Source organism: Eucalyptus grandis, chromosome 5, assembly GCF_016545825.1.
Source record: "Eucalyptus grandis isolate ANBG69807.140 chromosome 5, ASM1654582v1, whole genome shotgun sequence".
NCBI classification, from domain to species: Eukaryota; Viridiplantae; Streptophyta; class Magnoliopsida; order Myrtales; family Myrtaceae; genus Eucalyptus; species Eucalyptus grandis.
This window is the reverse complement of record NC_052616.1, coordinates 24,366,533-24,388,831: the sequence shown is the minus strand read 5'-3', so window position 1 is coordinate 24,388,831 and position 22,299 is coordinate 24,366,533. Positions and strand designations below refer to the sequence as shown.

At 39.5% G+C, this 22,299-nt stretch overlaps 2 protein-coding genes across 2 annotated transcripts; one reads left to right on the top strand and one right to left on the bottom strand.

Moving 5' to 3' along the window:
* The first annotated feature begins 4,819 nt into the window (after positions 1 to 4,819).
* LOC120293760 (casein kinase II subunit alpha-1-like) lies at positions 4,820 to 8,213 on the top strand. The gene is made up of 3 exons (XM_039313496.1): positions 4,820 to 4,880; positions 6,906 to 7,287; positions 7,483 to 8,213. Exons 1-3 carry the CDS (start codon positions 4,820 to 4,822, stop codon positions 7,508 to 7,510), a joined length of 471 nt encoding a protein of 156 aa, XP_039169430.1. The 3' UTR covers positions 7,511 to 8,213.
* Positions 8,214 to 16,079: 7,866 nt separating this feature from the next.
* LOC120293759 lies at positions 16,080 to 17,836 on the bottom strand. Its single transcript, XM_039313495.1, has 2 exons — positions 17,530 to 17,836; positions 16,080 to 17,467 (listed from the first exon to the last, which is right to left on the bottom strand). Exons 1-2 carry the CDS (start codon positions 17,834 to 17,836, stop codon positions 16,080 to 16,082), a joined length of 1,695 nt encoding a protein of 564 aa, XP_039169429.1.
* Positions 17,837 to 22,299: the final 4,463 nt, after the last annotated feature.

Genomic DNA, 22,299 nt, shown 5'->3' with positions numbered 1-22,299 from the left:
AAGATGAAGTGCTTGGTGGAAGCGATTTCTCTGATAAATGAATGTTCTGGTTTGTCTTATCTAACTGTAGCTATGCTTGACTGAGGAGTGTGAGTTACGTAGAAATATTTGTCTGCCGCCACAACATGCTGTCGTTCGCACAGATTGTCATCAAACGATCTACGTCCCGGAAAAGAACCAAACTTGAGCTGTGGCCCTTTGGGTTCTCTGAGGTTGAACTAACGACTGAGGGCTGTTTGTTAACGTTTTTATCCTTTTGTTTTTCTGTTTGTTTTTTTTCTCCGGAATAGAAAATAATGGAAATCCGTTTGATAACGTCAATTAATTTTTCTATTCTCCGGAATAAAAAATGGCGGTTAATAGATTTGAAACATAAATAAGAAGTAGAAAAAAGTAATTTCTTGTTCTCGGAAACAATTTCTAGAAATAAGTTTTTTTTTTCTTTCTTCTTCCTTGGCCGCCGCTGCCCCTTGCTGGCCGCCGTTGACCACCGACCATTGATCGCCGGCTGCCAATGACTACCGATCGCCGACCGTTGCCGACTACTACAATTGGCCTGTGGCGATGGCGACGAAAACTGCAACGGTCAGTGGTACCAAACACATTCATGTACTTTTTCCATTTTGAGAATAAAATTTTTGTGTAGTTACAAAAAAACGTTTTTTACTCAAAAATTGTTCCGATGAATAAAAATAGAAAGAGACTATTTCTAAAAAGAAATTATTTCCCAAAACATAAGTATTATCAAACGGACCCTAAGAAACGTGAACTACAAAAAGTGATTGATAGGAACCATGAGAGACTTGTTACATCAAATCTTCTCTTATTGATAGTTCTCTTCTTCTTCTTCTTCTTCTTTTTTTAACGACTTGTATCCATGAAAGTCCACCAATTTGTCTAGACAAGAACACATCTAAAGGATGAAGTTTAAGGATATATAGAAACAGTGAATAAAAATTTCTTGATTCGTCTGTTCAAACAAAAACAAAAAATCTTGGCATAGAATTTGATAATGTTCTCGTCCGTTTAAGTAAGCTCAATCGATGGATCTCTCTCGATATCAGATTCTCAATCGTCATCTCCTTCTTCATCCTCTGAGAGTAATGGCTCCCAAAGCATCACGAAGTACTCTTAAGGTAACTGGAGTATACAAATCAACACGAACTGCCACTATTCTTTCTTGCTCTCCAAAAGGGCCATATGAAGTTGATCTTACTCAACTTCCTGAGGCGTCAGCAAGTGAAAGCGTTCTCTAACCCAACAAGTCAAAGAAACTGGAGGATCCACTCCTGCTAGCACCGCACAACCATCTGCAACAGAGGGAAGGATACCATCTGCAAAAACGCCTCGGATGATGAATGACCTGGGGAAAAAAGAATGGGCATTGATACCAAGAGGGCGTCGTGTAATGTTAATTCGTCCCACACGTAACCAAACCTCCGAACCTAAGATCTAATTTCTTTTGTAGACCGGTTTCCTTCAATGTATTTAGGTCGTCGACTTTCTCATCACTGCTTAATCCCTTAGGTATCCAATCGACTTTGTTCTTCTGAACTTATTATTGGTCTCTAATATGATATTTAACTTCATGATCAATTTTGTGTCCCCTAGATTACCTGAATCTAGGTATAGGAAGATGCCAGGAGCCTAGGTGCTACTAGCTGGCGAAGCCCAGTTTGCAAGTTCAAGGTGCTACAATGACATGTATGACTAATTGTGAGGGAAATTTTTTTGCTACAAATAGACTCCAATATGAGCTATTTTTGGCTCATGAACCTTGTTTATTGACATAAAAGGCAATCGTATACGAAATTAAGCTTGTTTGAACTGGAAATGAAGTATTTATATTCACTCAGTGACAAACTTGATCTTGAGACTTGGATCATTCAAGGCACATTAGCATGGTGTTCTTCTCCTATTCGAACTAGGTTTGAAGCCATAACTTCTCTTCAGGAGATGGATAACTTGTCATATATCACATTGTCTTTCATTGTTGATTTATATATGAATCACATTTAATAAAATTGTTGGTAAGTTACCAACAAAATACTGCGAAATCAGGTGATGGATAACTTGTTTTAACAATATGTATTTGACACTAACTCTTTTAGAAAGTTATGAACAAACTACTTTATAGAGGTGAAATGTCACAAAATAAATGAAGTTTCTTATAATGACTATATTTTTTTACACAAGAATTTTCATTTTCTTTTTGAAAGACGATCTCCTAAAAATTAGGTCTAGTTTACTTTTGATATGATTTGTTACAAAAATTTCAAAAAAAAAAAAAAAACCTTTCGAGCTGCTATTTGATGTAAATTCCCTTACCTTATGATGAGGTACGGTCAGCGGACCATAAAAGCCTACCCTTAGATGTTCTGAATCGTTAAGATCGGATCATATTCCTGGGTCATAATTTGTGTTACTATGCTAGATTGTATGTTTACCAAGATATATAGGAATACACATGGTTGCAGTAAGGTATCATAAATTAGAAGGGGAGCTTCTACAGCTACGAAGTTGCTGCGCACCTAAGAAGTGAACCACCTCTATTCACTATTGCAAGTATAAGAACTTTTGAAATGCTCTTGTCTCTAACATTTATAGATGGAAACACTCATCTCTTTTCACAAAAAGGAAATTTTTTTTATACTTGAAAGAAAAATAAGGACCTCGAAGGGAGCCCCCGTTATTATCTTAGTGATAGATTCGCTTGTGAGGACTCTTAAGTTAATTGGGCCTCAATGTGGGTACACTAGTAAAAGTGGTGCATATTGAAGAGCCCGGCCTGACTCAGGTTTTTGTTTTTTTGGTCAGAGGCCTGACTCAGGTTAGCCTGGCATTGATTACAGCTGAAAAAAGGAACATGGATAAAACCAGGAGCTATGAGATACAACATGGACCTCGTAGCTCAAATTGCAATAAGGTACGTAGAACAGATTAAGCCTGGATTCTGCAATATTCCTGATCAAAGCATTGAAAGAGCACATTTCAATTCCTGAACTTGGTAAGTTTCAATATGGACATTGCCCACATTTGATTTTGGTTGAGTTTACAATTAAATTCCCTATGAAATTTCTTTTCTCGTGTGATTGTTGTCTATGATCTAAGGGAATTTCGGGCGTAAATCATCATTGAGTTGTATTTTGCTCATGATGTTACAAAAATCATGAGATAATCACCACCAAATTTTCTCGATTGCACTTGCATGGATCATTTATTCCCTCTCTTTAAATGATTCTTGCCTAATCTTTGGATGTGGGTCAGCTTTCATATGACCTCTAAAGCAGCATAATAGGCTATCAACAGTGGAAGGGATGCCAATGTACCATATACCACCCTACAATAATTAAGTGTAGATGACTTCCTTAGACAATTGAAAGTTTATATTGGTGACCATTATGAATGGAACTCAATTGAATGAATTCAGAGAACAGACAAGGTGCTGAGAACACTTGGGATGTAATTCGTATTCTTTCGCAAAGACGAAAGTTGTAGGCAGCTGTTGCAGTTCTGTTTGCAAAAGGGAAATTGCAAATCACTTTTCTTGATCAATAGTAGTTAAATACATTTAATAAGGAGCAGAGCTATAGTTTGAAAATCGTATGACTAGGCTTAATAGAGGTCTATGTTGGTGGGTTTAGAATATGAGCTATTGATTGTTTGAGTTCATAATGTGAAATGAATCTAATAGAATCACGTGGTTGAAGATGCGCAATGGACTTAATCTCATTACCTGTATGACAACGATTTTGAGAACGTCGCCGCACAATCCCATGACGAGGGAACTCACGGCCACTAGAGCTGGTCCAGCAATAAACCTCAAGATGATTCCCAAAAATGTCTTTTTCATGCCTCAAGCCATCACCTTTAACTGCATTACCATGAATGTACCTGCACCCAAATGAAATAAGCAAATATAAAATTCTGCTCTTTTAAATGAAAGTTACTCGGTATAGTTTCTCCTAGACGTGGACCAAACCTTCTTGTAACTTGCCTACTCATGTTTCTAATTCAAGCTATATCCTTACTTACCGCAGTTGAACATAGCAGTTCCTTACCCAGCTCGAGATAGAATCTGTATGGATCCTTCTATAATGCCCGGCATTTTCACTTTGAACCTTAAAAGAGAAATAGTTATGTGAGTTGATGGACCTTCGGTGACAATCTGACATTGCTCGCTAAATCAAAAGGCTTCTCTTGAATTCCAAACCTGTGAGCTATTACTGCCCAAGCGACGCCAAGAACGCAAGCATGCACGCTAGGATTCAAAGCCAGTCCGATTTTGACGGCGATCCACAGTCTCGGTTTCATGTTCTTGCTCTCCACGGCCTCGGCCAATCCCTCAGCATCTTTCTCGATCGGCACTGAATCACCCTTTCTCGCGCTCGTTGGAGAAAAGTTTATCCCTATGTTCCAAAACTCGAGAAAACATAACAGAAGCGGAACCCACAGAGTGACTTGTACAACCGATGATTGAACCCCAAGATCCACACCTACCTGATCATGCATTGTTCTCACTATCGGTATCCCAGTAACTAGGAGATTAGCCAAGGTAAGCGAGGAAAAGGTGGTGATGCTTCTGCTAAAGTCCACTTTGCTGCTGCATTCGGCACACAACACAAGCATCAGGAAAGCAAGGAATGTCGAGATAACGTTCGCCCCTATGATGGAGTAATTCATCTCGGAGAGATTGGCATGTGCGGCCGTGAATCCAAAGATGAAAAGGGGATTATGAAATAGTAGACCAGGCGGTCTGAACATGCTCCACCACTTCACAGAGCCGTACCCAAGCATCAGGGCGACGTAGAGAGGCACCATGGCTGCAATCACATTGTACGTATCTTCCAAACCAATCATAGTTCGTCTCCATGGAGAACGTAGCTAATAATCGCAGCAGCTAATGGGGACTCACTTCTAGAATGCTCGATTTGGTTGTCCAAGACTGTGCTGAGGATGTACGGCACGAGAGGGGGCTTATGAGGTCATTAATTTCAAGCAGCTGGTCAAAGAGCTTATTTTTCACAAATCGCATTCATAAAAAATAGGACAGACCTCATTTTTAGTAGATCTTCATCTTTCGACAGGAAGTAGAGCTATTATAAATAATTTCATCTATTTTATGGTGCATCACCTTCGTCAAGAGTGAAGTGAGTCTATTTGTAAGGAAAAATAGGTAAAGGGTTTCAAGTAGTTCGCCGGTTCAGGTTGTTAGTGTTTTTCTTTAGGATAATAACAGATCAAAACCAAACCCCTACAATCCCCATTCCCCTCAAAGCAATAGAAATTGCCATTTTGTTATTCTCTTCTATTAAAAGCATCATAGGTAATTCCTTTTCTTGCCTGAAAAGACCAATAATTGTCTAGACTATTATGGACTTTTGCGAGTAGAACCAAATTTGAAGGCTGGCAGTGCGTGTCTGATTAGATAGAATTAAATATCAATGATATCTGTATTCAATATCTTGTTTTATTAATTAAGTACAAGTTTATATACTTTTTTAACATATTCATATTCTCTAAAATTTATTACTTCTATTATAAATTATACTTTAATTATTCGAAGTGTAATTTGTTAAAAAAAAAAAATAGTTGTTTCATCATAAACTGATTGAGTATAGATAATTATTCATATAAGCCATACATACCGGGAGAGATTGGAGTGAATGACCCAAATTAGGATAATTTACTAGTACTATCCACTTAGGATGCCTCATTAGGTTGCCAAAAACTTGATGTGACATCATGGCACCTTCAAAAAATTTGAGCTTTTCCCATAAATCATTTTTGTTTCCTAATCACTTTTCCAAATTTCATACTTTGAATTCACATAAATTGATAAATATTCTCGCAACAAGAATAACTTTTTAATGATCATCACACTATTAGATAAAGCAAAGAGGACGGCTTACTTTTAGAGAAATGCAATTTTTTTCCTTGTCACGTTATCCTCATTTAATTATGCAAATTGATTGACGAATGGACGAATGTGTAAATTAATAACTTAAATATTTTCTTTCATGTATCATAATTTCAAATTTTGAATATTTTCTATCTTATAAAGTAACCTTACCAGAAAAGTTCGTAGTATCTTTCTCGTCGACTAACAATCTAAATATTGCTTAATAAGTTGACATTGCAATTTTTTTTTATCGTAATTTTTTTTGCATACACGCAATGCACTTTTTCTAGTTCTTGCAACAAAGATATTGGCATTTGTAAGGAGAGTTATTATATAATGATTAGTGTTTTTGCAGATGTTATGCGCATGTGAAAAGCTTGGTGATTGTCTTGCGACAATCATGAAATGGAATGTTACGAAATATTTCCAAAATCTGAGAAGAAATTGTTCCTTCCAGTAAGGAAATAGCATTGGCAAAAGAATTGGCTTTACAGGGTGAAATAGATAGATAAAATCCCTATCACCCCCACCCAATTTTTTTCGTGTTTTTCATCTTTCATCTATTTTTCTCTATTTTTTGAAGGGTTATCGAAGAATCAAGGAATACGTCCTAAAGATTAAGAGAATTTGATACATTTTGATTGAGTTATGATGAAAAGGAGAAAAAGAAGTGAATAATCGTTCTATTGTGAAAATAGAATAAACACTTGCATGTACATATTAAAAATGCACTATATGATTAGATAGGAGGAAAATTAATAAAATATTTGAATACAATTTTTTAAAAATAATTTTTGTATCGAGATAATTAGTCGATATATTTAAATAATTTAGTAGATTATGAAAATATTTTTTATTCATTTATTTTTATAAATTATATGAACTATTTTAAAAATATCTTTTTAAAATATTTATTTTTTTGGCGAAATAAAAGAGATCTAAAATTAATAAGGTAATTTTTTAATTCAATTCATATTGACATCAAATCCTAAAGTCTCGACAGCGTCGTCGTCGATCTTCCTGCCCTCGTCGCGAAGCGGAAGGAGCATAAGGACGTTCCGAGAAGTCGCAGGCGAATGGGCTCCCGGCGGTGGTCCATCGGTTCATGAGAGCATCCCGCCACCGCGCGCCGTCTCCTTCCACCTCCACCTCCTGCGCGCACTCACCCTCATCGCCCTGCGTGCGCCGGTCGTGCACCTCCCCGTCGAGGGCACCCCCGCCGGCGGCGGCTCCATCCCTGCCCCTCGCCACGGCGGCCGCTGCGATCACAAGATCTCGCGCCGGAGCGACCTCGGAAGCATGTCCAAAGCCCGGGTTTACGCCGACGTCAACGTGATCGGGCCCGAGGAGTATTGGGATTACGAGTCCCTCGCGGTGCAGTGGGGGTAATCGTCGTGATTATATAGGGGTTTCAGTTTCGTTCATTTGAATTGTCGAATGGTGGATAGCTTGAGCTTTCAATTCAGTGTTTGGCGATGGATTACGAGAACCTATCGCTGTGATTTGTACTATGGGATGCTTTCAGATTTTTCCTAGATGAGTAAGTTCTCTTAATCTTTCTTTTTTTCTGTGATTAACAGCTTTCATTGTTCAAAAAATCGCCGGTAGCCGAAGCAGAGGATGGGTTGCGCAGCAGATCTGAAAAGGATGTTCAGCGAGCTCGGAACAAAAAACCTCTCCTTCGGTCCGCTGAACGCTTGTATGTCCATGAAAGGGGTAGATCTGGACGACTGGAGCTTGCTGAAGATGAAAGAAATCAAAATACAGATGCTGAATCTCCCCAGATCTGGAACCCTCCGCCGAAAGGAGCATACAAGTTGAATATAGATGGATCATACACACCTGGTTCAAAGGAAAATTTCGCAGCTTGCATATGCAGGGACTCGGGAGGAAGAATGGTTGGAGGAGCAGCTGTTTCAATCCGAGCATCTTCCCCTTTAATGGCTGAAACCCTAGCTCTATGGGAGGCCTTAAATGTTTTCTTTTCTAGAAGACACGAACAGATGATCATTGAGTCAGACAGCTTACAACTGGTACAAGCGATAAATAGTTAGGAAGTGTTGAGTTGGGAAACTCAATCTCTTGTCAGTAAGTGCAAAGATAAAATGCGGGCCTTCAGACATGTGCAGATAGTCCATTGCCTTAGAGAAGCCAACCAAGTAGCAGATTGGGTAGTTAAAGCCCATAAACATGGCTATTTGCCTCTGAATTGGGCCGCATCTCCTCCTACAACTTTGCTAGATCTGTTATGTAATGACGCCCATCTTCCGGGCCTCACTTCTTTACTTTGTTAATGAAATCAGTCCGCTTTTTCGACCAAAAAAAAAAAAAAAAAAAACAGCTTTCATTGTTGGATTTCTCAAACTCTTCACGTGCCACGAGATTACAAAGAAATTTTCATTTTAATTGTACATAGTTAAATTTAGAGTCTCTAAATGAGTTTCTTTATAACATGTTTTGTCATATAAAATCTGTTACCACGGATTAAAAACTAGTTATATAACAATTTAATTAAGAAAAAGTCACGCATACACAATTAAGAGATTGGTTTTTATATACTTTTTATACTGTATTCAAATAAAGAAGCTAGGGAAAATTATTAGGGAAATGAATGAGACTAGTATCGATTTGGTCTTGCAATTCATTAGATCATGATTTTGGTTGATTGGAAACCGGCAGCAGGATTTTACCTAACTCATTCTAGTGTGCATTCGCAAATTAAAATAAAATGAACACCCTGTGGTTTTTATTTAAGACTGAAAAGTCAACCACCCATAATGAAAGACCGCAAAGTCTACCTTCGACAGGCATCCCTTCTCTTCTCATCCTTTCTCACAATATTGTGAGTGTCGAGACATCTTCTTGAATTGAAACAGGTGAAGTCCGCTGCAAGAAACTCAATGGGGAGAACATGGAAGAGAAAACAAAGGGCGGAAGATATACAGGAAGGAAGGGAAGTTTCGATGAGGCCAGATGCAGAAGCCACGCAAGAAGAGAGAAGAGGGGAGAGAAGGCCTCCTCTCCTCGCCCTAACTTTTGTTAGAAAAGCGGCGAACTCGGATTCCACTATCGGCATCGAAGAATTGTGCAATCGGATCTACGGTGGGGTGTTCATGAATCCTAACAAACTGGTAATTCAACTCTCTGAATGATTTTTTTTTTTTTTATCAGGAAAAACAAATATTGTAGAAACTGTGACTTTTATAATTATTTAATTTAGACGTAAGAAACGTGTAGCAGATTTGAATCTATGAAATAAATATTCCATTCACTTTTGGTGTAAAACTGTAGAAGTTCTGGGTCGACCAAGATCTCGAAAAGCACTGCTTCTTGTTGCTTGCTCAAGAGTTATCCATCTCTTGGATCGACAATGAGCAATATTGGGGTTGGATCGACCAGAAGGAAAAATGGTAACTATACTTGCTCTTCATTGTGAACGCAGAATCATTTACATGGTCGAAATCCTGTCGGTACTTGTTTGTTTTAGTAGCATCCACCGTGGATCTCAGTATTTCTTGAAATGCGTGTTTGTATTGTAAAAATGAGCGATAGAAGAAAACAATGACTGATATCAATTCATAGTTTCATCTGAAAAGGTATTCTTCGCTACTTGGTTTACTTCGAATTTATTGAGTTGTTTCAGTTTTGGATTGATATGGACGTTTTGCCCAAAGACAAGAAAGTGTAATATTGAGAGAAAAGTAAATTATGTATGACACTCACTAAGCACCATGACTTTTTTTTTATAAATAATTTCATTATTATATAACTTTTCAATCGATCACTTAAATATTTATCAGAAGTCTTTCATTATTATATAATTTTTCAATCGATTACTTAAATATTTATCAGAAGTCTCATGTTATATAGGATATTCGGCACTTGGATAAATGTTTTTAAAAATTATGAAATTGAAGTGATCAACTGAAAATTATAGCACTCAAGTATCATAAGAAAGTTGTAATTCTTGTGATGTCCTTTTCCCATTATATGAAAGATCAATGAATAATTTTGTCTACCCAAATGTAAATAACAGAATCAACTTTTGTCTTTGAAAGTCTCGGATAGACCTGATTTACATCGATAGAGCCAGCAGAAAACATTACCTCTATTAGAACATAGTAATAAACCAAATTGAATCGGAATAATCGAATTCTATTTTTATTTTTTTTTGGTAAAGGTAAGTAATAAATTGATTTTGCAAGAAAGAAGACAAGAGGGAGGCCTGGCACCAACAAAAACAGACACTCAAGAAGACAAAAGTCTAGAGCGAGTGTAAGGGTGCCATGGTTCCAAGAAAAAGGAGCAACAACAACAAAAGGAAACAAAGGACAACAAAAACTAGAAAACCTCCATCAATCAAAAATAGAAGGATGGATGTTCCAGCTTCGTTGAAGTCTTCTATTCATGGGCACATCGGGAACATGCTTAAAGGTCATAGCCTTATCTTTGATAGCCTTCTGAAGATGCATTTTCATCGCTGGAAGAAAGATAGTCTGATTCCGAAAAAGCACATTGTTCCGCTCTTTCCAAATGATATAACACATTGCACCAAAACTAAACCGAGCCAGATCCGATAAAACTCTTCCCCATAAACCGCTTGGAAGCCTGTGCCAAATTATCCACCTAACGCTTGTTTCGCCACACTAGGTTGAATCTTGCCGCCCAAAATGAAATAAGACTATCCAAAGCACGGCACGCAAAGAACAAATGATCTATAGAATCAGTCCGCATGAACAAAGGGGGCAATTTGTAGGGGGGATCCTACCATAAGAGATGAGCAAAACCTGAGTTGGCAGCCGATTGCGCGAAATAAGCCAAAGATGCGTTTGATATCTTGGAGGCAAGGCAGTATTCCAAACAAAAGAAGCCCACGAGATGACATTATGCTTCGGACGGATCAAATCCCGGGCGAAGCAATGGAGAAGCGACCGGATGGGTGCGGAAGCCACCAAAACCGATCCTCCTCTTGGTTGAATACCGGAAGGGGATTCCACCAATTAGCCATGATGTTAATGATATACCAGCCCATAGGAGTAGCAAAACCATCAGCAACCGAAGCAGAGCGGGATATACCCGAGCGATAAATATCCTGATTAGAAAAGATCTTGTATAAAGGACCATTTGGGTGCCAAGGGTCGAACCAAAAGGAGACCGACCTCCCATTTCCAATGTCCCATCTGAAATATTGCTGAAATTGATCACGAAGATCTAATAACTTCCTCTAGGCCCAAGAGCAATGAGTAGGGCAAGGAACCACCCAAAAAATTTTCCGCTTCAGGAAATTGGAATGAATCCACTTACACCACATGGATTCTTTATCCGAGAAAAGAATCCAAATATGTTTGAGCATGGACGCAATGTTGTTCTCCCTTAGAGTACGAATACCTAAGCCCCCTTCATTTTTGGGAAGGCAAACATTACACCACGAGACTTTAGCACCACTTGCACCCATCTCAGGGCCTCTCCACAAGAATTGGCGGAAAATTTGCTCAATTCGATTTAGAACTGAACATGGCAGAAAGAACACATTAGCCCAAAAGACTTGTATAGAATAAAGCACTGACCTTATAAGTTGAAGACGCCCCGCAAAGGAGAGGAATCTATTGGTCCAAGATTGAACACGAGCCGTGATTGAATTAACCAAGGAGACACAGTCAGCTTTCCTTAATCTAGCTGAAATAACCGGTACTCCTAGATAGCGGAAAGGAAAGGTGCCCAACTGATAGCCCAGCTTATTGAGGATATCCTCATGAAGGTCGAGGAGCCTCCGAAAGGAAAACTTCACTCTTCCGAAGATTCGAATCAGCCCACTCCAGCTAGAAAATTTCTCGATACCATTCTTGAGAAGATCAATAGACGATAAGTTAGCTTCAGCAAAGAGTAGTACATCATCAGCAAAGAAAAGATGAGAAAGTCGGGTGGGCTTGCAACGCCAGAAAAAACCAAAGTCCGGATGTGAAGTTTGAATGTCCAGAATACTTGTAAAGACTTCCATCACAAGAGTAAAAATATACGGCGACATGGGATCACCCTGACGAATACCCCTCCCACTTGAAAAGAACCCATGGAGTTCCCCATTAATTGCAACCGAGAACTTGGGGGTACGAATGCAAATCATAACCTGGGCAATGAACTCCTGGGGGAAACCAAAAGCCTGCAGACACAATTCAATAAACCTCCAATCCACCGTATCGTAGGCCTTCCTAAAATCAACTTTAATAACACATTTAGGCCGGTAAGGATCATTGTGAAAACCACAAAACAGCTCCTGAGCAAGTAAAATATTGTCACTGATGTGTCTACCTTTTACAAAGGAATTTTGAGGCAGACTAATGATAGAAGGTAGCACCTGAGAGAGCCGATTAGCAATAAGCTTGGTAATACACTTGTATAATGTGTTACAGCAAGCAATTGGCCGAAAATCATTCACATTGGAAGCATTCGGGACTTTGGGGACCAGGGTCAAAATAGTTGTGTTAATTTCCCGCAACAATATGCCCGTCTCAATGAAATCTTTCACTGCCAGAATAACAGAAGGTCCAACAATCTCCCAAGAATGTTTAAAAAATTCCACATTGTATCCATCAGGGCCAGGGGCCTTACCCACCGCAAGAGAGAATAGAGTATCTTTAATTTCAGTCTCCGAGATTGGGCTAGAAATAAAGCAAACCTGATCCACATCAAGGGTGTGCTTCAACACCGCACGCATTTCCTCCACCGAAGGCCTCGCGGCAGGGGGAGAGAAGGCCAATAACTCCCGGAAGTGGTCAACAAACAGGTTTTGAACTTCAGAGGGATTTGAGGTAGAAACAATCCCATCGGAGAGCGAGATAATTCTATTGTGAAGTTGTCTCTTGTTTACCGAGTTATGGAAAAATTTAGTATTAAGATCACCTTCTTTCAACCACCGCACCCGAGACTTTTGTCTATAAAATGATTCCTCTTGAAGGCGCAAATTCGAGTAGGATTGGAGCTGTTGTTTTTCCAATTCAGCAAGTTGAATATTCGAATAGTCATTCTGAAGAGCATCTTGGGTTTGGAGCAATGCACATCTTGCTTCAGCCGTTCTAGAGGACAAGTCCGAGAAGGACTCCTTGTTGATCTGTTTCAACTTACATTTGAGAAGCCGAAGCCTGGAGCAAAGAATAAACATTGGAGAACCCACAAAGGGAGAACTCCAAGCTTGCAAAACCACATCAGTAAAATCCGGATGAGAAAACCAGAAATTGAAGAACTTGAAAGGCTTGCAAGACTTAGGGGCAGGCATAATCTTAATAATCATTGGAGAATGATCTGAAATGCCAGAGGCCAAGAAAGAGGCCTCAGAAAAGGAAAATTCAGCAGTCCAACAAGAATTAACGAGAACACGATCAATCTTTCTTTGCTTACGGTTGGCACCCATGGAAGTAGCCCAAGTAAATCTATTCCCGGTATACCTGAGATCGTCAAGACCAGCTTGTATGAGGCACTCACGCAGCTCATCAAAAGCTGGGATCCAACCATTAGAACCACCCAATCTATCCGAAGGGTCACGAATTGCATTAAAGTCTCCTGCTAGTATCCAAGGGAAACCCGAAAGGAGAGAGCTAGTCTGAATAATGTCAGCCCAAAGAGGACGTCTAGCCACAAAACTATGCTCAGCATAGACCACCGTAAGGAAGAGAACCTTACCAGAATTTAAGCAAGATAACTTTCCATGAATAGCTTGATCCGAAGAAGAGTTCGTAACAAACAAGACTTCACGGGGGTTCCACCCCACCCAAATTCTTCCTTTCGAGGAATGATTATAGTTGTTTTCCCACTTCCAACCCGGCAACAAAACAGCAGAGATCGCACTAAAGGCACCCTGGGAAATCTTTGTTTCCACAATACCAACACAACATAGATTATGAGATCTAACAAAGTTTCTGATTTCAGCTTGTTTGAGATGGCTACCAAGTCCCCTAATATTCCAAACTCCAATATACATAGCTATATATAACTATATAATGTATTACGATGAGAATAGAAGTTACCGACGTGTAATCGAATTCGAATTCTATTTGCGCTCCATCCATTATGACTAATTTTTTCCAAGACTTTTTTCTATGAACAAAAGGAAAAGAAAAATTATCTACAGGTTTCATCATTAATGAGCAAATTGTTTCAAATTTGGACTCTCAGTTTTAGCGGCGAAGTAGACATACCCGCGGCAAAGCTGTTGGAAGTATGCTGGCTAAGTATTCGGGGCAAGTTTAAGACAATCGTGCTCTCTCCGAAGACTACATATGAGGTCGCATTCGTTGTGAAAATGAACGAAAAGAGTGGAGGGTGGCGTGCTCCGGTGAACCTAAGTCTCACCCTACCGGATGGAACCGCGCAGGGACGTATCGAGAATTTGGAGGAGAAACAGAAGGGTGGATGGATAGACATCCTCGCTGGTACATTCATGACGAATCCGAAGAATGTTGGTGAGATAAGCTTTTCCTTCTCCGAAACGGGTGGTCATTGCAAGTCCGGACTCCTCATCAAAGGTGTCGTCCTTCGACCGAAAGATTAGAAATCAAATCTGTCAAAAAGTTTGGGTATGCAACATCACTTGGAGAAAAAGATAAAGCGAGAGGTGTTGTCTAGTGAATTGATTGACACTTAATAAGTTTCTGTTGTTGATCAAGATGAAAGTGCTTGGTCGATCCAATTTCTCTGAATGAATTTTCTGGTTTATCTTATCTAGATGTTGCTATGTTTGACTAAAATGTATGAGTTTGTAAAAATACTTGTCTACCATCACACCACGGTGGTGTTCGCACAAAATTGTGCTGCAGGTCATCGGATGAACGAATATCGTTGTACTTGTAGTGATCAGACGATCCATGGCCATGAAAAGAGCCAAACGTGGGTTGAGGGTTCTTCAAAGTCGAACGAACACGGAGGAAAAATAAAGTACACTGCAAGAACGTAAACTATAAAAATAAAATGACAGGAATTGGGAGAGACTTTTTATCTGAGAAAATTACCAAAAAAAAAAAACGGTATTTTTTTTTTTTTTGGTCGCATCCTTATACCTATTGGACTTATGTCAATTCAATCATAAACGTTTTAATTTAACCAATTTAATTCTAAACCTTTTGACGATTTGCCGTTCAGTCCTAAACCTTTCAATTATGTCAATTTAGTCATAAATATTTAAAATATTTAATACTAAATTGGTAAATCGTGAATATGTTTATGACTAAATTGACACAATTGAAAATTTTAATACTACATTGGCAAGTTGTCAAAAATTCTAGGACTAAATTGGTCAATTAAAAATTTTATGATTGAATTAGTACAGATGCAATAGGTTTGTGACTTTTTTAAGTACACTGTGAAAACTTTAACTAGAAAAAGTGAATGACAGTAATTGGGAGAGACTTGTTATATTTAATGTAATTTCAATTTCAGTCTTACATTTTGTTTGAATGTACTTTGTTTTTGCGTAATCTCAATTCCAATACACTTCACTTTCCGTTGCGGCGTAGAATCATACACTTGTCACTCCATCCAAGTCCCATGCACTTTGCACGCTAGTGTGGATCCATGGAGCGATCTCAATTGCTCACCAAACATCTAAAGTCGGTTCGCCTCGGCGCACGTCAATTTCCACCAACTTGTCTTTGAGTGCACTTGCAGATCTATGTTCAACAACTTTATTTTGGCACGCCTGGTGGGACATGCGGCTGGAGAGGATCATTTTCACGCCTATGGAGTCTCGTTCAATGCAATCCTTCACAGCGGTGTTCGAGTTTTGGAGCCATCCGCCAAGACCTTGACAGTCTGATAAACTTTAGAAGTCTACTCGCCCCTGGCCATGTCTCGGGTCACGAGACGCTTGGATTTACATTTGATCTCGCTGGTAGTGGCAGGCACGTCACGAGCGAAGCCGTGAAAGAGTGTGTGAAGATGTATTTGGAAATTTTCGCTCAAACATCGCGAGAACGACATGATAAGTAATTTGAGTAATTCCTTAAGGAAATTTGATGTATGTTATTAATTCCATAAGACGAGTTGTTGCACAAATATGCTCCTCGGTTGCCGCTATGTGGATCTTATAGACAAACATCGAATTTGTGTTACAATGGAAACATGGGGAAACAATGACATCAACAATTCTTTACATCTAAATTGGAACCAAAAGACGTCCGAAAGTGTTGTCCTACTTCATAATCAACTCAGCTATAGCTGGGGCATGTGGAATCTGGAAGTGATCGGTCAAGCCGAAATGAGCCATGAGCCAGACATGAGTCAGAAGCTCTCCTCCTCTCCTCAGTTGCTGTGCATGATAACTCCCTTTGCACTTGCTCGCTGCATAGCACAACATCTCAGCCCACACCTCGCTTATTATTTCCCACTTCTCCTCTTGACTCTCGATCTTGTCCAGCTGCGACGCGAGCCGACACCCATGGAACAGCACGTACTTGCTCCGGTCTCCCTTTGCAACCGTCAAATTCAGCTTTGTCTTCACCTGCTCCCGCAGCTGGTTGCAGGCACCAGTTATATCGAATTTGCGCTTCTTCCTTCTCTTGATATGTTGCCAAGCACTTGCGCAGAATCCTGCACATTTCATCACGTACTTCATATAACCTCGAACATTTTCTTCATTGGGCTCGCGGAACTCATTGAAGAATTTCATGGCCTCGACATACGTTTCTTGAAACTTGATGCGTCCAATCCCAGTCGGCAGCATCACAGGGTACATGACAAGGATATACAGCATGTATCGAGACAAGCACTTGCCGATCTTGGATCTCGATGTGATGTTTTCTCTGACATGTGGTTCGTCGTAAGGCGGATTTTTCAAACTGTCTTTGTCTTCCGGGTGGCAACACAATTCGGTCGCGATATGCCAAATAAGGATGCTTTGGTCGAACTCCAACTCAATGCTCCATTTCAAACTCTCCATTCTGTTGAACTTTTGGAGCACCCTGCTTCCTCTGGTGGTCCACAGGGATTGCATTTCCGTGAAATGTGACATTAGAAGTCTCTTTAGATCTTTGGTCACTTTCTTGTGATGTTTGTAAAGGAGCTTCTCGACCTTCTCGTCAATGTGCAGATATCCGAGGAGTCGATGGCAAAAGAGGTGCTTCTCTTTGAGCGCAAAGCTCAGTAGGTTGTATTGAGCCATGTGATCCGACCATCGGCGCCGTTTAGTCAGAGGTTTCAACCAATTGATGATATCCAAGACAGCGAATTTCTTTTCCTTGATCAACCAACATGCCGTCTTGTCAGAGAAAAGAAGAACAGCCAAAGCATAAATCTCCAGGAATATGGCCACTCCTAGGAGTACAAAGGTCATACAAAGATCGGCTATTGAGTATCGCTGATCCTTGATCAGGATGAAGAGTACCAATATGATGCAGGTCGAAACCAATCCAATTATGCGGCGAGCGAAGCCCCAACTGGTATGGATTGCCATGGCCTTCGTGTAGAGCAAATCATACATCATTCCCAATTCAATCTCGATGATCTTGAAGGCCACGTGGAAATTCTTATCCTTGAGCACTGACCGACTTGTGTCGCGATCCTCGAAACTCAGCAGGAGATCTGCAAAAGGCGTTGGAATATTTTGACCAAGCCTCTGGCTGCAAGTAATTCTCCTTGCCCACGCTTATAAAGCTTCGCCGGATCAAGTGTTTCCTCCAGAGACGAAAGATCAGCACCATCCACGTTGTTTTCCACGATCACATCACGGACCTCAATCACTTCATGCGGTATGACGTCGTAGCCTTCAGCCTCCATCAACTTATGTTGCTCCAATATCTTCGAATAATTAGAAGGTGGGTCGGGTATGGAGTCCCTGAACTGCTCACTGCTGGCAGCCCAGAGCACATAAACCCTTTCGCCATACTTGACGAGCCCGTCAAGAATCATCACGATGGCAAAGATGGATATATTCAGGCCAGTCCCCGCCATCAGGAAGATATAAAATGTTACTCCTGCTTGGGTGATTAGTGAGAGTGCTAGTATGAACAAAATAAAGGAGTTAGGGAAGAGAATAAGAACACAAGATTTATAGTGGTTCGGCTTAATCCAAGCCTACGTCCACTCTCCCACGATAACAGCCTTCTTGGCTGGATTCCACTATGCAATCAACAAGAGATTACAACTTCGAGTGCAAACACTTAGTAGTAGATCGCACTATCTCACTAAGTCACTCTTTTGGTATTTCTCTCACGATTACAAACGTTTAAGCTCTCAAGAGACAAGTATATGATCTAAAGTCGCTCAGACTTTGGAATTATAAATTCTACGCTCCGTCTCTTACTTGCTCATCGGTCCATGATCTCCTTAAATACTCCTCCACTTCCAAACTACCCGTTGGACAGTATCCCGAGAATCGTCTTCCAATATACCCATTGAACAGCTCTGTATCTAGAAGATTTGGTAGCCGTTGAGTGACAAAGGTAAAATCCCAAATTGATTCCGATCGCCCATACAAACGAAATCTTGGTTTCCATAAGTAAAGCTTCTTCGTATAGAAAGTTCTTGTCTTCAAGATCCAATCGTCAATCAAATAGATTGAATCAATCAAATCAATCTTGATGTGGAATCCAAACCAGATCACTAGCCGTTATATGATTGGGCTTGAGTTACGATTCATTAAATCTGGATGTAAAGTCTGAGAGCAATAGACTTTACAATCTGAGTCTGTAGACTTTACAATCTGGGTCTGAACATATCTGCTTCTGAACAGATTTAGCTTTAAGGTCTGTACCAGTTCAGCTTCAGCATAGAGTCTGTCTTCTCGGTTCAGCATTCACGTTCAGTTTGGAATTTGTCAGAGTGAGCAGACTTCTGATGTAGAACAGACTTTGACACTAAAGTCTGGCAGTCTTCAGAATATACTTTGGACATGTGTTTCGTTCAGTCTTCTGGTCGTCTTCTGACTTTGATAATATCCTTTACATGTTCTATTATCTGCATGGTCTATTACTCAACCATTAAACATGTTAGTAGCCTTTGATTTATTTTGTCATCTTCAAAACATCATAAGGGATTTCCCTAACAATTAGTGACAACAGATGCCTCAACCAGAGCTCATTGTCTTCTAGGGCATATGCCGTGATGGTGTCCGGGCCTCCTAAATGTAACAAGAGAAATGGCGCCCAGAAGGCATTCAGCTCAGTGTTTGCGTCCACACTTTGGCTGTTTATTTTCGTGAGCTTGTTTGTGATTATGCCCAGTGCATAGATAGCGATTGGATCAGCCATAAGGTAGGCCAGCCAAACGATCCCCCAGAACGAGGCAAAGCTTATGTATTTGCGGCGATTGCCTGTACAAATGAGCAGGATTTGGAGGGTGAGGCTGAGGAAAACGACACCGCGGAGCTCCCATTCTTCCCATAGCTCTTTGAAACGCAAAGAGAAGACCTGCATCACCTTCATCTGCTTCACGACGATGCCACTGCTTAGAGCAGCTGAGATGCAACACTTGTATTAGCAAAAGAATTGTGAAAGTACATCTCTTATAAAAAGAGAATAACATCATTGAATGCGCATTGGGCAAAAATGATGAATGATGTTACCTAATTAAACGGTTGCCCTCGAAAATCCAATTAACTCCATTGATCTTTGCTTGCTGCGTTAGAATATTTGCCTCCTAACAAGTTATGTAGTTTCTTAAGTTGATACGTTTGAGAACAAAAGGAAATTCTCGCATTCATTCTACATTCAGTTGTTTTTCTCTTCTTCTTTTCCCCTACTTTTTGATGTTATCTGCTTTTGCTCAGAGTGTAAGTCTACTACGCCCAATAAAAACTTGGACATCCACAACCGATGACAAACTATATGTAGCTCGAAGTTCACTGCAGCCGAGATGAAACGAGTGTCCTTTACTTACCGATAACTGGCAATATCATGACTCGATGTGAAAATGTTGCTCCAAAGGTTTAATGAAACATCAGTCTCCTGTTGGACAAGAATCTCTAGTGCATTTGAGAGAGAGAGAGAGAGAGAGAGAGAGAGATTATGGAGGAGGGTTAGAGAGGAATGATATTGAGGTATGCGACAAAAGGTTAGATATTGAGGGCTAGGAACGCTCCATGAGAAAGTATAATTTATGCACATAAATAAGTTCTGTCTCTGTCTAGTTGCCCAGTGGAAACATAATGAATTCACCAAAAGGAATATCAAAAAAGGAGACCGATGAAGTCAATCATTTTTAATGACTGAGAGTCGTAATAATGAAAGTTTATAACTTGATTGTTGCACATTGTAAGGTCGTCGCTATACAACAACGGCAACTTTAAGTCAATATATTTTTACATGTTGTGTCACATGCTTTTAAAATTCATTTGTTTCTGTAATTTTCTTATATTTAAACTAAGTCAACACGGAATCAAGAGCAGGCTCTTTGATGCATGGGCTAAAGTGCGCGTAGATAAACATTTTGCCAAATTATTGATCACTAACTAAATTGTAGATTGATATTTAAAAAGGAGTGAAGTCTTGGTCATTAACAAAGGACGTGGAAGTTGGCACGACAATTTAATTGAAGGAGGTTGCCATGTAGTTCTGTGAATTTCAAATGCCTTTCCGAATTGTGGCCCCAAAGTGGGCGCGAGATTCAACAAGTAAATGTGCTTGGTCCCTGAATGGCGGTTGAGAATGGATGCTTTTTTTCTTCTTTTCTTTTTTATTAATACTCCCTCTGAACTTTAGGGCTCCCAATTTTGAGTCATAGCTACCCTACACCATTCGGGATCCAAAGGTTCAATATTGACAAGCCCGTTACCACAGCTTCACCAATGTTCTACTAATAAAAAAGCCTCTATATACGAGATATATCACAACTAGACAACATAGCACAAGTTGCTCAAAGGTTCCATCAAAATATAGAGACTTGTTGGCTTGGGAGCATGATAATCGGGAGCAAGGAAAATACCAAGATTTGCCATATTAACATATATTTATGCTTAGAAGTATAGCACTTCAACAAACAAGCAATGAAGCCTTGATACTAATTGTTGAGACTAACAAGGCACTCTAAATGGGAAAGTTGAATAGATCGAGTGAGGATTTTAAAAACTTTTGTGGAATATCAAAGTATGAGCACTCTAGATGGCAACAAAAATAGATCGACATGTGTGATGCTAGTAAGTAAATCAGAGTAAAAATGATAGATTATATAATGATATGTAGTGGTTCGGCTTTATATATAAAGCTAGGCCATTTCCAACTAATAGCCTTAACAGCAGTTGGATTCTACTGATAATTAGCAAATCAAGTTACAACTGACTAGTGTTGTTCACTTAACACAATTGATCGCACTACTAAGACACACACACTTGCACTCACACTTGTACACTTGCCTAGATATTATTACACTGCTTAAAAACTTCAGAGAGACACTCTGAACAAGATCAGAAATGATGTTAAAGCTCAAAGTACAATAATAATATTACTCATGGCTAACCCTCTTCACAGCTTCACTACTCTTTATATACAGAGGTCTTCAATTTATCCATTGGAAACCTTCAAGAACAATCATCTAGCCGTTTGAGAGTCATCGGAGTGCTTGATTAGAATTAGGATTAATCCTACAATCGCTTCCTCTGATCGACACAAGTCTCTCAAAATGGTTTCTACTGGACCTGTCTTATCTTTTACGCCAAAAAAAAAAAATGTCAACTGCTTTTCTTATGCTTTACCTGGTTTTCAACTGCGCAATTCAAGACCGCAACAACTATCTTCGGGACTATCTACAGTCATCTTCTATGTCTATCTTACCATCATCAAGCCAATACATCAAACATCGCAATCCGATACCTCACCATCAGCAAGTGTAGATTGTGAGTGACTTGGTTGAACATCTTCAATGATGATAACAACCAAAGTGGCGTGTCTCGACAGGTCCACTGATCCTTTTGTTTCTATCAATATCCAAAGACTTCCAAGAATACTTTCCTCAATAGAAGTACCTCCGACCAACCATTCTAATCGGTGCTTGTTCTTTGTTTTTTTTGGTCGGTAATCAGTGTTTGTTCACTTAAATAGTTATAGGCTTGATTCTAATCTTTACTGATGGAAAATAACCACTAATAACTCAAAGTTACCATTTGTATGCATCTTGAAAAATTAGTACCCGAGACAATTTGGTAATCATCAAAATTCATAGGGACATTTTCCTAACAAGTATATCATAAATCGCATTGCTTTTTGAATAGTCTAAATTTTTTTAAATAAGTAAAAGAACAATCAATTATAGGAATAGAAAAAGATAAGATGGAGATAATGACTTTTAAAGCTAAAGTAGTAGTGGTCTTGATTTTTAACTTGATAACATGTTTTCCTTTAATGTTTGGGCCTACTGGGCTTAGCTTATGCATCATGGCTACTTTTGCTTTGATGTAGACTTGTGTTACTGTTATGTCAAGA

What these genes read in the sequence shown, in the direction of transcription:
- LOC120293760 (XM_039313496.1), top strand. Translation starts at nt 4,820, where the DNA reads ATGGCTGCAATCACATTGTACGTATCTTCCAAACCAATCATAGTTCGT. An exon ending in AGTTCGTCTCCATGGAGAAC is followed by an intron (nt 4,881 to 6,905) that starts GTAGCTAATAAT and finishes AAGTCTCGACAG; the next exon opens with CGTCGTCGTCGATCTTCCTG. An exon ending in TCCCTCGCGGTGCAGTGGGG is followed by an intron (nt 7,288 to 7,482) that starts GTAATCGTCGTG and finishes TGTGATTAACAG; the next exon opens with CTTTCATTGTTCAAAAAATC.
- LOC120293759 (XM_039313495.1), bottom strand. Translation starts at nt 17,836, where the DNA reads ATGGCGGGGACTGGCCTGAATATATCCATCTTTGCCATCGTGATGATT. An exon ending in TCCGGCGAAGCTTTATAAGC is followed by an intron (nt 17,468 to 17,529) that starts GTGGGCAAGGAG and finishes CGCCTTTTGCAG; the next exon opens with ATCTCCTGCTGAGTTTCGAG.